Genomic DNA, 14,526 nt, shown 5'->3' with positions numbered 1-14,526 from the left:
TTTTTTTTTTTTATTATTCTGTTTTTATTGCAGCTAAAGCATAACAAAAATGCAAAAGCATAAAAAAAGTGTTGTCAAAATGTGAACAGTTGAATGTATGGTTAGATGACCAAAAAAAAAAAAAAATGTTAAAAAAGGTAATTGCTCTGGATCTAGACAGGAAAAATAAAACAAGCAGTTAGTAATATTGTACACATTCCATCAATGACAATGAGGCCACAACAAACACTTTGGAAATGTAGATCGCTTACAGTGAAACTTTGGGCAAACTAAAAAAAATGACATATGATGCAGGTTGTCACTAGCATTAACACAGTAGTATTTGAATTTCTGAGTCCTCCCTCTAATATAATTTTATGACCTGTTCACCCTATTAAGAGATCTGTTGATTTTCCACTTCATTTAATAGGGTGACAACACTGACCTTCTGCAGTAAAATCACAGCAGCGGTGTCAAGTAGTCTTTGACTTTTGGTGGCCTTTCAGGTTCAAACCATAAGAATAAAAGCATGGTGTAACGGAACCGCAACCCACACTGTACTTGTGGACTTCCGTCAGTATACGGCTTCCTCCCAGTCGTGATCATAGATATCAGATTTTCCAGCCGCCCCATACAAAGCTAGCCGGCAACTTAGCTTGTACTGGAATCTTCTCTTTATTGAACAGTTTCACACTCCATTTATACACACATGAGCACATCCCCCTCCTGATCAAATTACCACACACAGGTCAGGGGTTGCCTGATTACATTATCATATGCAGATGAAATTGTATTCAGAAATATAATTAACCTGAACTAATTATCTAGCCATCTGGACAGACACGATATGTGAGTTCATTAACAATTAACAATGGGACAGACAGACTTAACCGAATCCACATCACACCTCCATAGACAAACAATAGGGAGAGCCTGTCTCTGACACAAAATACAATACACATTATTATAAATATAAACACAGAGTAAATCAGCATAATTACGATGTGTGGAAGACAGGTTGTCTAGCTGATGATAAAAAGTCTGACTGTGTGAAGCCTTATTGGCAATAGGCAGCTTGGCTTAGAGTCCCAGAGTCTTCCTATATTCTTTGAGATATATTGTTGACAAATATTGCTGTCCCATTTGAGTAATCCAAACCATTAAGTATCTGTCTTTCACTCCCAGTGACGATGAGTACCGTCACATGTAAATGTGGAGAAAACTATAACTAGCGGCCCATGGAATAAAAAAGGAATTCATAATATAAATACAGTTATTAACCATATACATTTACCACAATACAATATTTTTCATTAAAGTGATCCTTTAGGCAGGGCTGCACTTCTGTATAGACCAGACAGGCCATGATTTAGGGTGGCAGGGCTGTCACATCATGTTCCTGACGGCCATTTTACAGTCCAGAATTCCCATGTATAAAGGTTCCAGGCTTCTGCCCCACACAACTGTGTGCTACTTCTCTTTTCACTGCCCGGTCATAGACCAGGGGAAGGACAAGACCTGTAAGTGGTACCATGGTGCAAGTGCTCCAGACATTTTCAGGCCCCCAGATAGAGCTGTGTGTGTAAGGCTGGCCATAGATGTGTCATTGTTTTCAGCCCACAGGCTGAACAAAAAAACAGAACAAAAACAAATGGATTCCTCTGTCTAGACAATCAAGGTGGACAGAGAAATTCTCCCTGTTAAGACATTGTAATTTGCAAGTGGGGACTCTCCGTTGGTTGAGAAAAATTTTCCAACAAGCGAGCAGTGTTAATTTTGTCGATGAAAACATTTTCATCAAAATTTTCGTCAGCTGCCTTTTTACAGTGACGAAAACAAAACGAAAAGTACACCACCTTTTTGTCCACTGATGAAAACTATGACCAAAACCAATTCCGTTTACGTCATCGAACAAAAACAAAATCAAAATGTGAGGGAGGGAGGTTTACCCCCGTGAACTTAGGGTTTCCATGGAGCTCTGCCTGTGTAGGACCCATGGGTGCTTGCCCTCCCAGCAAGCAAGCAAATCTGTAGCTACTTAGCAGTCAGCAGTGTGCAGCATTACAGGCTTCCTCAGATGATCATCCAGAGCAGCACTGTGCATTACAGGTTTTTCATACGATGGTCCCGCCTTGTGACCGTCCAAAGCAGAGCACTGTGAGTAGGTACATTACAGGCCTCCCCTCAGACCAACGCCCAGAGGACTGTGAATTACAGGCATTCTCAGACCATCCAGAGTGACTAAATATTTATCTGTGAGTTTGTTCAAACCTTAATACCATAAATAATAACATATTCGATTTTTTTTACTCCAGGAGTATATAATGAGTTTGGAAATTCTAGAGAAATGCCTAAATATTGCATTACAATTTAACTAATCCCATTAGATTTTAGTTGACTAAAACGTAGGACATGTTAGTTTGCTAAAATGTACTGCAAATTTTAGTCGACTAAATACGACTAAAACTAAAACAATTGCAGATGACCAAAACTAAAATGGCATGACTAAAACTAAATCGAAATTCGATGCCAAAATTAACACTGCAAGCCAGTTCCACAGAAGTTGATCTTCACATCAAGTTCTGTTGACAGGTGCTGCCACACATGGATAGAAATTCAGCTGATCCCTGCAGAACCAGTCAAATTTCGATCTGTATTTAGCCAGCGTAAATATATACTGGATGGAGAGAATTAAAAGTAATTTGGCAGGTAAAATTGATCCCATCCGTGCATTTATCTGTTTGACTGGAGTTCAGGTTTAAAGCCTCTCTCTCTGACGTTACAGTCTGCAGTAAAAAAAGAAAAAACGCAAAAAGTTTTGACCTATGTCTTATTTTTCTCTTGGATTCTGATACCTAGATGACTAGGTTTCTCAAGTCTGCCCACCTACAGTGGCCATTATAAGGGGTTTTACATGTAGGAAGACTATTCTATTAATAACATGATCTGTCTTCTTTCCTAGTGAACTGGAAACAATGACATTTTAAGAAGCAGAATTGAATCTTCAATCAACATGTCGGCATACATGCACAAGGAGTTCTGTCAGTTGCAGCCCATGCAGCATAGTGGACATATGAAGGGTGACATCAAAAGTTCTCCAGCCACCTTGGCATCTCCTGAGTACGGTGCCAACCAGAACATCATGACAGTAGACCAGAGCCCAGTGTACCTTTCTCCATATATGGAAAACAGACATGATTATTCCTCTATAGCTTTCTGCAGCCCTTCTGTTATAAACTACAATGTACCAGGAAATTCTAGTGATTCCGAGAGTTCCATTATGAGACAGACTATGAGCCCAAGTTTAATGTGGACAGCTCCAGATCATATGTCCCCAGTAACTTTACATTGCCAGTCCTCGCTGTTGTATGCAGAGCCACCCAGGAGTCCATGGTTTGAAGCCAAACCAGAAGAACATGTTCTGCCAATTAACCGGTAAGATCACAAGACTCCAAAACTTCACATATAAAGGCACAACAACAGAATATGCAACTCTTATAGGGTCCAGCAATACAAGGGACTTAAGTAGTGATACACAAAGTCAACAAGGGGGCCCTGTCCAAATGTTATGTTCAGGCCCCCCACACTGAGCTATAACAATTTCTATTTTCAGTAGTGAGGACCATTGGAAGCTAAAACTAACAGACACATGGCTAGAAACACCTATCATAATGGTAAATAAGACATGTATTATTGCTTGATGAATTGAGCTTTCTTGGTAAGATAAAAAACAATTTATGAGAAGATTAACAATTTCAATGCAAACAAAATAATGTGATAGAATAAACTGAGCCAAATATGTCATATCGCATAAGCATTCCACACCCACTGCAGTAGCATCACAATAACAGTTCAACCAGCAACGGCAAATTATTTTACACTAAAACACATTACGTAACCCAGGAAAACCAGAAGTGATTTTTATCAAATCGGCTCATCCTCAGCCTCCCTCATGTACAGCCACTCTCCCAATTATCCACTTCCAGTTCACCTCATAAGCATCCCCCAACCCCTATATACAGCTACCACCAATGTGCAAGCCTATACATATAGAGCCGCCAACAGTGTTCCCCAATATACAGCCCCTGCACAGCCGTTCAGGAACTTCAGTGTTCTAATAAAAGCCCCTCATTTAACATGACCACCATTGTAACAGGAACATTTACAATATCCACCAATGTAACAGGGACATTTATATTGACTAAGAGTGTAACACAGACATTTTTACTGACCACAAATGTAACGGGGACATTTATACTGACCACAAATGTAGCAGGGCCAATACACTGACCACAAATATAAAAGGGGCATTTACACTGACCACCAATGTAACAGGGAATTTACACGGACCGCCAACATACCAGGAGTATTTACACAGATGGGAGCATTTACACTTGACACTAATGTAATAGGGGCATTTAAATTGACCAAAAATGTAACAGGGGCATTTACAATGACCACCAATTACACTAATGTCCCCGAACGAATGGTGGTCCGTGTAAATTTCAACTTGCCATTGCAGAGTAATTTTTTGTCTTTTTGACTTTTGCCTTGTGACATACAGGGAGGTGGACTAATAGGCATGGCAGATGGAGTTAGGTTGACTGGTTCATAAATGGGGTGTTTTTTCTTTACTATGTTGGTGAGCTATTGCTGAAGGAAATTTGAAAGCAATTGCCGCTACCTTTGTTCTACAGCACTTACAAATTGAACAGCTAGAGCCTTATAGAAAATGCACAACTGTAAATGACATGTATGTGTCCTGTTTATAATTCACACATTTCCAGAGTTATATGCTGCTTTTCCAAGTTGCTGCATGGGTTCATAGCAGTATATATACAACACCCTTGATGTTCTGTTCTATCAGGTATATTTTTCAAATTCCGTTAATAAAGATGTCCAATCAAAGGCTCTTGCACACGTACACCAATAATTCAGTGTTTGAAGGTGTTCAGGCTTTTTTTTTTTTTTTTTTAATCTGAATGCAACATATTGGGGTTGATTTACTAGAAGAGTAAAATCTGGTGCAGCTGCACATGATAGCCAATCAGCTTTTAACTTCAGCATGTTCAATCCAGTTTTAGTAAATCAACCCCATTGTCTTTGGGGTGAAGTCAGATCAGTAAAATAAAATAGAAAAATCTGAGTTACTGGTCAATATTTTATGTGTGTAGACACGTAAATCAAACCCCTTCAATTCTGGGAGCTAGAAGAAGCATTCTGGAATTTTAGTGTGCTTATATGGACGTTTATGTGTCTAAACGCAAGCACTATACAGACCAGACACATGCTTTTTACACAGAAAATTTCTGCAAGCAAGATTCAGTGTAAATATATCAGTATGTCTACGCACTATACCAAAACCATATAATATGAGGTCAAATCTAAGCTTTTTCAAATTGTATGCAATCAGGCAGGCCCTTGCATTATATAGTTGAAGGTAAATCTAAAGGAAATTAAACAAAAAAATTGTATAATGTGTATCCAGCTTTACTTCAGGAATACTATGACATAAATAGTTTGTTTGGGCAAATTGGCCCAAATAAACTTTTTTTTTTACTAATCAATGCCCATCTCTCAGCACTGTATAAATTGTATGTAGCATTAGCTACATACAGTATACAGCGCTGTGTTCTTGCGTGGTATAGGAGCTTCCCATCCCATTCTCGGAACAAAATAAAGACTTGCTGAGCGTTTCTCAGCTATTTTGCAAGAAGCCTTGTATTTTCAGAGAAGAGCTACTAAACTAGTACATGGATTGCAGGAAAAAACTTAACATGTACAGCTTGGAAGAAAGAAGAGACAGAGGGGATATGATAGAAACTTTTAAATACATAAAGGGAATCAACTCGGTAAAGGAGGAGAGCATATTTAAAAGAAGAAAAACTACCACAAGAGGACACCGTTTTAAATTAGAGGGGCAAAGGTTTAAAAGTAATATGAGGAAGTATTACTTTACTGAGCGAGTAGTGGATGCATGGAATAACCTTCCTGCAGAAGTGGTAGCTGCAAATACAGTGAAGGAGTTTAAGCATGCATGGGATAGGCATAAGACTATCCTTCATATAAGATAGGGCCAGGGACTATTCATAGGATTCAGATATATTGGGCAGACTAGATGGGCCAAATGGTTCTTATCTGCCGACACATTCTATGTTTCTATGTTTCTATGTTTCTATTTTATAAATAAACATAAGGTTTCCTCTTATTGGCTCGGAGCTGGAGAGGTGGGTGGATGACATCACTATCTCCACCTCAACCAATCAGAGGAAGCCTTTTATTCATTCAAAAAAATACAAGGCTTCCGAGGAATGGCTGAGTAGCACTCAGCCTAACTTGATTACAGGTATGTTGCAGGAATGGAATGGGAAGTCCCTGTATAGCTGCTGGAACACAGAGCTGTATACCGTATTGTAGCTGCTGCTTCATATAGTTTATATGGTGCACACACCTGTGCAGGCTGGCCCAAACAAACTATTTAAAGTCATAATATTCCTGAAATTAGGCTTCAAAAGCTCACCTTACATGTTGGCCATAGATGGTGAGAAATGTAATAGAAAACATCTCATTGCCATTCTCTGCCACATTTTATTTGCCAGGCTGGCAAGTGGCACATGTGCAGTTACTGCTAATTTCTTGGCATCCTTCTATTGCTCAAATTTTCTCTGTTCTGTGCTCGAGGGACATTAGTCCCCATCCCTTTAGCAGAAATACCCGCTCTGGCAAGCTCCTAGCTTTAGGCAACAATATGCCGGGAAGAAGGCTTGTGGCACAAGTTACTCTCATTTACTACTTTCATATTCACTACTGGGATTTATTAGTGACATTGTCGGTGGAGAGCTTCTAACCTAGAGGGGTAGTGCCAGAAGTTAGCCAAAATTGTTTGGAAGGGTGCCACATTGTGCACTACCTAACCTGGTGAGCAAACGTATTCTATGTACTGTATTTTCTCAGCCTGGTCTTGCAATGAGAGGCTTTCATTTTTTTTTGGGGGAGTAGAGTGGAGAGTTTAGTTCTGCTTTAAGTAGTGTGGCATTACTGTCTAGAGCATGTTTATCTAACAGGAAAATATACTGAAGTCCCCGATGAGGCAGTTTGACTGCCTTATCGCTTAGATAAGTCCTAGTATAGAGAGGGGTTGATTCACATCATTACATGAGACTACCAGTACGCAAGTAACCCAACTGGTTATGACTAAGCACAAGATGTGTGAAACATGTTAATCTTCTGTGTACATTAAAATAAAGACGTTTTTATTGGTATCCTGTTGAGGTATGTGGCTGCCTATTCCAAATTTTCTTGTTTTTCGCAGTGGCAAGCCAGGCCAGAACCTGTGGGGTCACCGGCTGTGGGATTTCCTTGGCTCCCCTGGAGCAATGATTTCTCCTCTGCCTTCTTCCATTTATGTATACAGTACTCAGTGAATGTTAAACTTTGTTTTCATTGGTTTTTATATTACTGAGTTAAAAAAATGCTTTGCACCAGAATCATTCTGGTACCAGTATAAAAGACAAATTACAGCGTAAAATCTGCACTTTTCATGAATAATAAACTAGTATGAAGATGAAAGAACAAATTTTGATTACCAAAAATGTTAATAGAAAGCTGACTCTACTTTAACATGCTAAACATGACACTGATTTAATTATATTGCAGCACCTCTCTTCTTCCATTCTGGTTTTCCATAAACGTAAAGGTCATAGGCGTGCGCACGGGGTGTGCCGGGTGTGCCTGGGCACACCCTAATCACCCTGTGTCTGTTAGTGTTGGGCCGGCTTCTCCATCTCTGCCACTGAGGGTAGTGAGATACTTGGTGGAGAGGCGGCTGTGCTGTTGGCTCCAGCAGATAGTGAGGCTTGTCAGAGCCGCTCAGTGTGTGTGACACTGTTAGGTAATGTTAATGCTTGCAGGGAGAAAGACGAGCTGTCAAAACTCAGGGGTGATGTCGGGGGTGGGCGGGACCGAACAGCTATCAAACACCAGCCAATAGGATGGGGTCTTGGCGGCCGCTTCGTTTATGTGGCTCCGCCCCTTTCTTAAGCAGCCCAATCATTGGCTGGTGTTTGACAGCTGCTTGATCCCGCCCACCCCCGACATCACCGCTTTTTTTTACAGCTGGGCTTTCTCCCTGAAAGCAGCTACATTACATGACAGTGTCATACACACAGTGGGGTACCAATGTGGGGTGTCAGCTGGCGTTCTCTGAGATCCCACATCGCAGGGTGAAGGCAGCTGCAGTGGCAGCTCCTTCAGTCCGTGCTGCTAGCGGGGGGCGGAGCCGGGATGGGAAGAAGGGGGCGGAGCCTCGCGGGGAGGGGCGGAGCCTCGGCGGGAAGAAGGGGGCGGAGCCTCGGCGGGATGAAGGTGAGTGCGTTCCCATTGCTCAAGTGTGTGTGCTGGATAGGAGGGGGGTGGGGAAGCTGCATATAGAGGAATTCATCTTTCCCTATTCTTTCTGCAGCTGCTGAATAACTGATTCTCCTCCTCTCCCTCCTGCAGGAAGAATAGGGAAAGATCAATTCCTCTATATGCAGCTGCCCCATCCCCCTCCTATACAACTTCTTTTGCTAGTCCCCCGGTGCTCGTAATCCCCCCCTCTGCTCTTAGCCCCCCCCCAAAGGCACTAGACCCCCCTGTTCTTTAGCACCCCCCATGCTCTTCAGCCCCCCACAGTGCTTTTCATCTCCCTCCCCCCAAGTGCTCCCTGTCCCCCACCCAGTGCTCTCCACCCCCCTGGTTTTCCCTGCCGCCCCCCAAGTGCTCGCTGTCCCTCCCAGTGCTCTCCACCCTCCTGGTTTTCCCTGCCGCCCCCCAAGTGCTCGCTGTCCCTCCCAGTGCTCTCCACCCTCCTGGTTTTCCGTGCTCGCCCCCCCCCCCCAGTGCTCCCCCCCCGCGCCTTCCAACCCCCCTACAATGCTTTCCAAATCCCCTCTTTATTCTCTCCAGCCCCCCCCCCCCCCACCGTGCCCTTCAGCTCCTCCAGTGCTCTCTGCTTGCCCTGTGCTCTCCGGCCCCCCTAGTGCTCTTCTATCTTCTATCATGTCCTCAGTCTCCGAGCATCTCCTGTATCATGTCCTCAGTCTCTGACCATCTCCTATATCATGTCTGCAGTCTCTGACCATCTCCTGTACCATGTCTACAGTCTCTGACCATCTCCTGTATCACATCTGCAGTCTCTGACCATCTCCTGTATCATGTCTACAGTCTCTGACCATCTCCTATAGTATGTCTACAGTCTCTGACCATCTCCTGTATCACATCTGCAGTCTCTGACCATCTCCTGTATCATGTCTACAGTCTCTGACCATCTCCTGTATCATGTCTGCAGTCTCTGACCATCTCCTGTATCACGTCTGCAGTCTCTGACCATCTCCTTTATCATGTCTGTAGTCTCTGACCATCTCCTGTATCACGTCTGCAGTCTCTGACCATCTCCTTTATCATGTCTGTAGTCTCTGACCATCTCCTGTATCACGTCTGCAGTCTCTGACCATCTCCTGTACCATGTCTGCAGTCTCTGACCATCTACTGTATCATGTCTGCAGTCTCTGACCATCTACTGTATCCTGTCTGCAGTCTCTGACCATCTCCTTTATCATGTCTGTAGTCTCTGACCATCTCCTGTATCACGTTTGCAGTCTCTGACCATCTCCTTTATCATGTCTGTAGTCTCTGACCATCTCCTGTAAACACATTGCTAATAATATTAGCTATCTATTTATGCTGAAGGTAGGACTGTGCAGGGGAGGCAGAGAGTGCAAAAGGGGGAACTGTGATTAGAGAGACAGGGGGCAGACTGCAAGGGGCACTGTGATTGGGGGGGGGGGGGCTGTGAATTTTGTGCAATAAATATTCCTGAAAACATTACAAATTTTTGTGGGTGCTTACATTTTAAAGTTGGGGGGGGGGGGGTGCCAGATATAGGATCCGCCCCGGGTGCCAAATTCTCTAGGTACGCCACTGCACACACACTGAGCAGCTCTTGCAAGTCTCACTGTCTGCTGAATGTGAAACTCCCCCTCTCCCCTGTTAGTGTCCATAAGTGGTGTCCAGTAGTGCCACCTATCAGTGCCCAGTAGTGCCACCTATCAGTGCCCACCAGTGCCACCTATCAGTGCCCACCAGTGCCACTTCATCAGTGCCCATCAGTGTCACCTAATAGTGCCTATCAGTGCCCAGCAGTGCCGCCTCATCAGTGCCACCTATCAGTGCCCACCAGTGCCGCCTCATCAGTGCCCATCAGACACATCTAACAGTGCCTATCAGTGCTTCCTATCAGTGCCACCAATCAGTGCCCACCAATGCCGCCTATCAGTGATGCCTATTAGTGCCCATCAGTGCTGCCAATAAGTGCTGCCTATCAGTGCCACCTATCAGTACCCATCAGTGCAGCCTCATCAGTGCCAGTCAGTGCTGAGAACAAGCGCCTATTAGTGCTGCCTATCAGTCCATATCAGTGCCTCACATGTAATTTCACCTGTAATACACATCAAAAGAAAAATAAGGCATACATCTTTTTCAAAACTTAGCAGTGATGGTGGAACCCCTCTACAGATATTTGCCATACAATTTAACTTAAGTGCAAAAACCTTTTAGTGTCCCAATACTTTTGACAAGTGTTTATGTGTGTGTGTGTGTGTGTGTATATGTATATATATATATATATATACACACGCATGTGTGTTTGAGCTTTGGGGTGCACACCCTAATGCAATAGGCTGCGCACGCCTATGGTAAAGGTGGCCTAAGGCCGACAGAAAGCAACCCTCATTTCTGCACACTGTGGCAGCCTGGCCATTGTTGATGTGGATGTTCAAGATTCCGTCATCTCAGTACAGAAATGGGCACACTTTAGCATCTAAGCTTTGGGTGCCAGAGGATTTTGTCCAAGCGCTGCTTTTTGTTATCCATTCTTTATAATATGCACAATCTGAATTGCCATATTTTGTGATGTTTACTCTAGGGATCACCACGTATTATATAATACCCAGAGAATAGAAGTTATTGCGCAGTTTACAGTCTGAGCTTGGCTCAATGGTCATGTCTTTAGTACGTACCATATTATGCCACTCCTAGATTGGCAAGATAGGTCAGTGTCTTATGCACTTTGGACCTTTCGGCAATCCTGTTGTCTTGTAGGTTACTTTGAATACTGCTACACCAAAAACAGTCGAGGAACCGGCTCTCTAATACAGAATTTAAAGGTACACATTTCTTAATTAACGAGCATAATGGAAACCTTATAGTTAGGTACAGTGTGTTAACATCCAAAAAGCAAGTAAAATGTATATGTAAATTCATTTATCACTACTTCTGTTTTGACTGCAGGGAAGTCATGAAGAGAAAATCCATAGGAGGTGAATGTACTAATCATATTGGAAGTAACCCAGGGTCTAAAAGAGACACCCACTTCTGTGCAGTGTGCAGCGATTACGCCTCTGGTTACCACTATGGAGTCTGGTCTTGTGAGGGCTGTAAAGCTTTCTTCAAGAGGAGCATCCAAGGTATGTTCAGTTCTCGGATCTTGTTGCTGAGGTTGATTTAGGACATTTCATTCCCTGGTGCTGAGTGTTCCAAAGTGATTAATGTATTCAGAATATTAATGAGGCCTAATAATGACTGTTGTGTGCAACTAAAGCCCTCTGTGCTTTGCAAGTTGTGAAAAGCGGACAAAATTTCAAATGAGCATTATTTGTATTATAAGTGTAGTCAGACTAGCAACCTATCAATTCTGGAATTTTACAAAAAATGAGCTGGTGTGTGTCTGGGAGTACTTGTAGCTCTTAGGAGTTCAAAAGCATTATGGAAGCTTATGTCAAATTTTATCTCCGGAATCATTGTTATGAGCGGTAGGTTACATGACTTATTTTTGTAAGTAGGCGCTGTCCTCAACAGGCATTTACAAAAATTCAGGTAACGCCATCCTAGAAATAATGGCATTTTAAAGTTAATTTCCAGAAATGTCACTGTCCCACCACTCTTTACCCCCCACCGCTTTCTAATGCTGGGTTGGAAAAAAATCCACCTAAAATCTACTTTAACATAACTGCATGGTCATCTCATTTGCTGGCTTCTGAGTCTTCTGTATTCTTAACTACAGAGAGGGGAAGGGATCCTTCAGCTGGTCTCCACATCACTGGCTGGTTGATGTGGGCACTTTTTTTATAGACTGTCTAGTGAAAGGGTCCCCTCAGGCTCTTGATTATTGCAGAGGTGGGATGATGTCACAGAAGGGGACACGTTGGTGCAGGAACATATTGCAGCTCTGGATCACAGGTGTTCACTGCAGAATATGTGTTCCAGTGGTGACTGGATAATTTCCCCTTTACTTTGTTAAAGGTTTCTTGTCACTTCCAGCTGTGTCCCCGGGGCAGAAAGTGAGGTGGCCGCCCTATCACCACCACCCAGCAGTACAAACAGCAAAGGAAAAACCTTATTTTTTACCATAAAAGTTAGCAAATATTGCTTGGTACTGAAAATAGTGCCACCTACTTTTCCGACAGAGGTGGTTGGGCACCAGAAAGACATAATTTTCTATCACAGAAAAGATAATAGCTTTGCTGACTTTAAATTGGGGTTATGTTGCATATTATCATTATTACTTCATGCTATATAATGTTTTTTTTTTTTTTTATGGAAAAGGACACAATGATTATATCTGCCCTGCTACAAACCAGTGCACCATAGACAAAAACAGGCGAAAAAGTTGTCAAGCATGTCGACTACGCAAGTGCTTTGAAGTGGGAATGATGAAATGTGGTGAGGTTGTTTTCCTTCATGTTTGATAGTCTCTTTCTTATTTGTTTTTGCTTTCCAGTCTTACTATCACATCAGCAGCAAGCACAATGTAAAATACTTGAACGTTTTCTTACATGAGACTGGTTTATTGTATTGTGTTGGTGGCATTCTAAAACTGTTATGTGTAATACCAATTATGAGGTCTACAGTACCAGCTGCTGAACCTCATCAAAGTCTATTTTCCACCATCCAGATACATTTTATATGACAAGGCAGTATTAACTTTGTAATTGATGTATAATGCGCGCCACCTACTCTTGATTCCCTTATAGTGTGCAGACCTATTCAGGTTGATCTAGTAATGGCAAACAAGCTGTTTGCAAGGGAATTTTCTCTTAGCTTATGTAAATGTAATGAAGCTGTGTTGATTTTATTCATCCAAAGATGTGCACACATATGATTGGGTATTCTTTACAAAAGACATTTTCACCACATTTAATATTCTAAGGGAAAATTCCCTTGCAAAGAGAACAGGCAATTTGCCTTTAATAAACCAACCCCACTGTGTCCAAAGGGAAAAGCATAAAAGAGAATCACATATTCAAGGTATTGCCAATTCTATGCAGAAGACACCATGACACTTTAGTGAAAGTTTCTGGTTCTATAAGGCTACTGTCTGCCATTAAAAAATATATATATATATCTAGTAATCAGCGCAAAACCACAATAATAATTAAGTAAAAATAGCAATAAATTCTAAGGCTGCAAGCAATCAGTGTTAACACGTTACACCAGTGAAGATCAAATAAATCAATAATGCTGCGCTAAAGTATAAAAAAGTGCAATAGTGGCTCAAATCATACATAAAAAAGATAAAATGAAATATCACTATGAGTGGGAATTCAATAATATGAATCGTTCAAAAAAAAAAAAATTGTGCAGTAAGAATCACGATAATAAATGACACTATGAATAAATGATCCCAGTAATAGATGATAGTGCAATGGTGCAAAAATGCAAATAATCTGAAAAAAGTCCCAAACAAAGTCCTTAACCACTTAAGCCCCGGAAGATTTTACCCCCTTCCTGACCAGGGGGTTTTTTGCGATTTTTTACTGCGTGATTTTAACGGACAATTGCGCGGTCGTGCAACGCTGTACCTAAACGAATTTCACATCCTTTTTTTCCCACAAACAAAGCTTTCTTTTGGTGGTATTTGATCACCTGTGCGATTTTTTGATCATGCGCTATAAACAAAAAATAGCGTAAATTTTGCAAAAATAACAATATTTTTCACTTTTTTTTTATATGAAATTCCCCCAAAAAAATGTAAAAATCAAAATTTTTTAACATTTTCGGCCAATTTGTTTTATGCTACATATGTTTGGTAAAAAAAAATCGCAAAAAGCGTATTTTGATTGGTTTGCGCAAAAGTTATCGCGTTTACTAACTAAGGGAAAGATTTTTGTCATTTTTGGTGTTTTTTTTTTTTCACGAGTAATGGCGGCGATCTGCGATTTTTTTTTTTTTGCGGTACTGCGGCGGACAGATCGGAACCTTGACTGACATTTTTGACACTTTTGGGGGTACCAGTGACATTACTGCAGTAATCAGTGCTACACATATGCACTGTTACTGTAAAAATGACACTGGCAGGGAAGGGGTTAACTGTATTGGACAGGGAGGGGTTATGTGTGTCCTAGGGGCGTGCTTCTAACTGTAGTGGGACATGGCTACTAGTGTAAAAACAGAGATCAACGGTTCTACATAGTAGAACCGTCTGATCTCCATTTTTACACAGGGGAGAAT

The 14,526-nt window shown here is 41.8% G+C and overlaps 1 protein-coding gene across 1 annotated transcript in view; it reads left to right on the top strand.

Annotated features, from left to right (window-relative positions):
• The first annotated feature begins 2,945 nt into the window (after window positions 1–2,945).
• The window catches only part of ESR2 (estrogen receptor 2), a 49,639-nt gene continuing 38,058 nt past the window's right edge, over window positions 2,946–14,526 (top strand). The window contains exons 1-3 of the mRNA XM_082242740.1: window positions 2,946–3,414; window positions 11,308–11,483; window positions 12,622–12,738. Coding sequence (XP_082098866.1) covers window positions 2,993–3,414; window positions 11,308–11,483; window positions 12,622–12,738 — 715 coding nt within the window. The 5' untranslated portion in view covers window positions 2,946–2,992. The remainder of the gene's footprint in view (window positions 3,415–11,307; window positions 11,484–12,621; window positions 12,739–14,526) is intronic.

Source organism: Pelophylax lessonae, assembly GCF_965119305.1.
Source record: "Pelophylax lessonae genome assembly, chromosome: 13".
Classification (NCBI taxonomy): Eukaryota; Metazoa; Chordata; class Amphibia; order Anura; family Ranidae; genus Pelophylax; species Pelophylax lessonae.
This window is presented reverse-complemented; position numbering and strand designations above follow the sequence as displayed.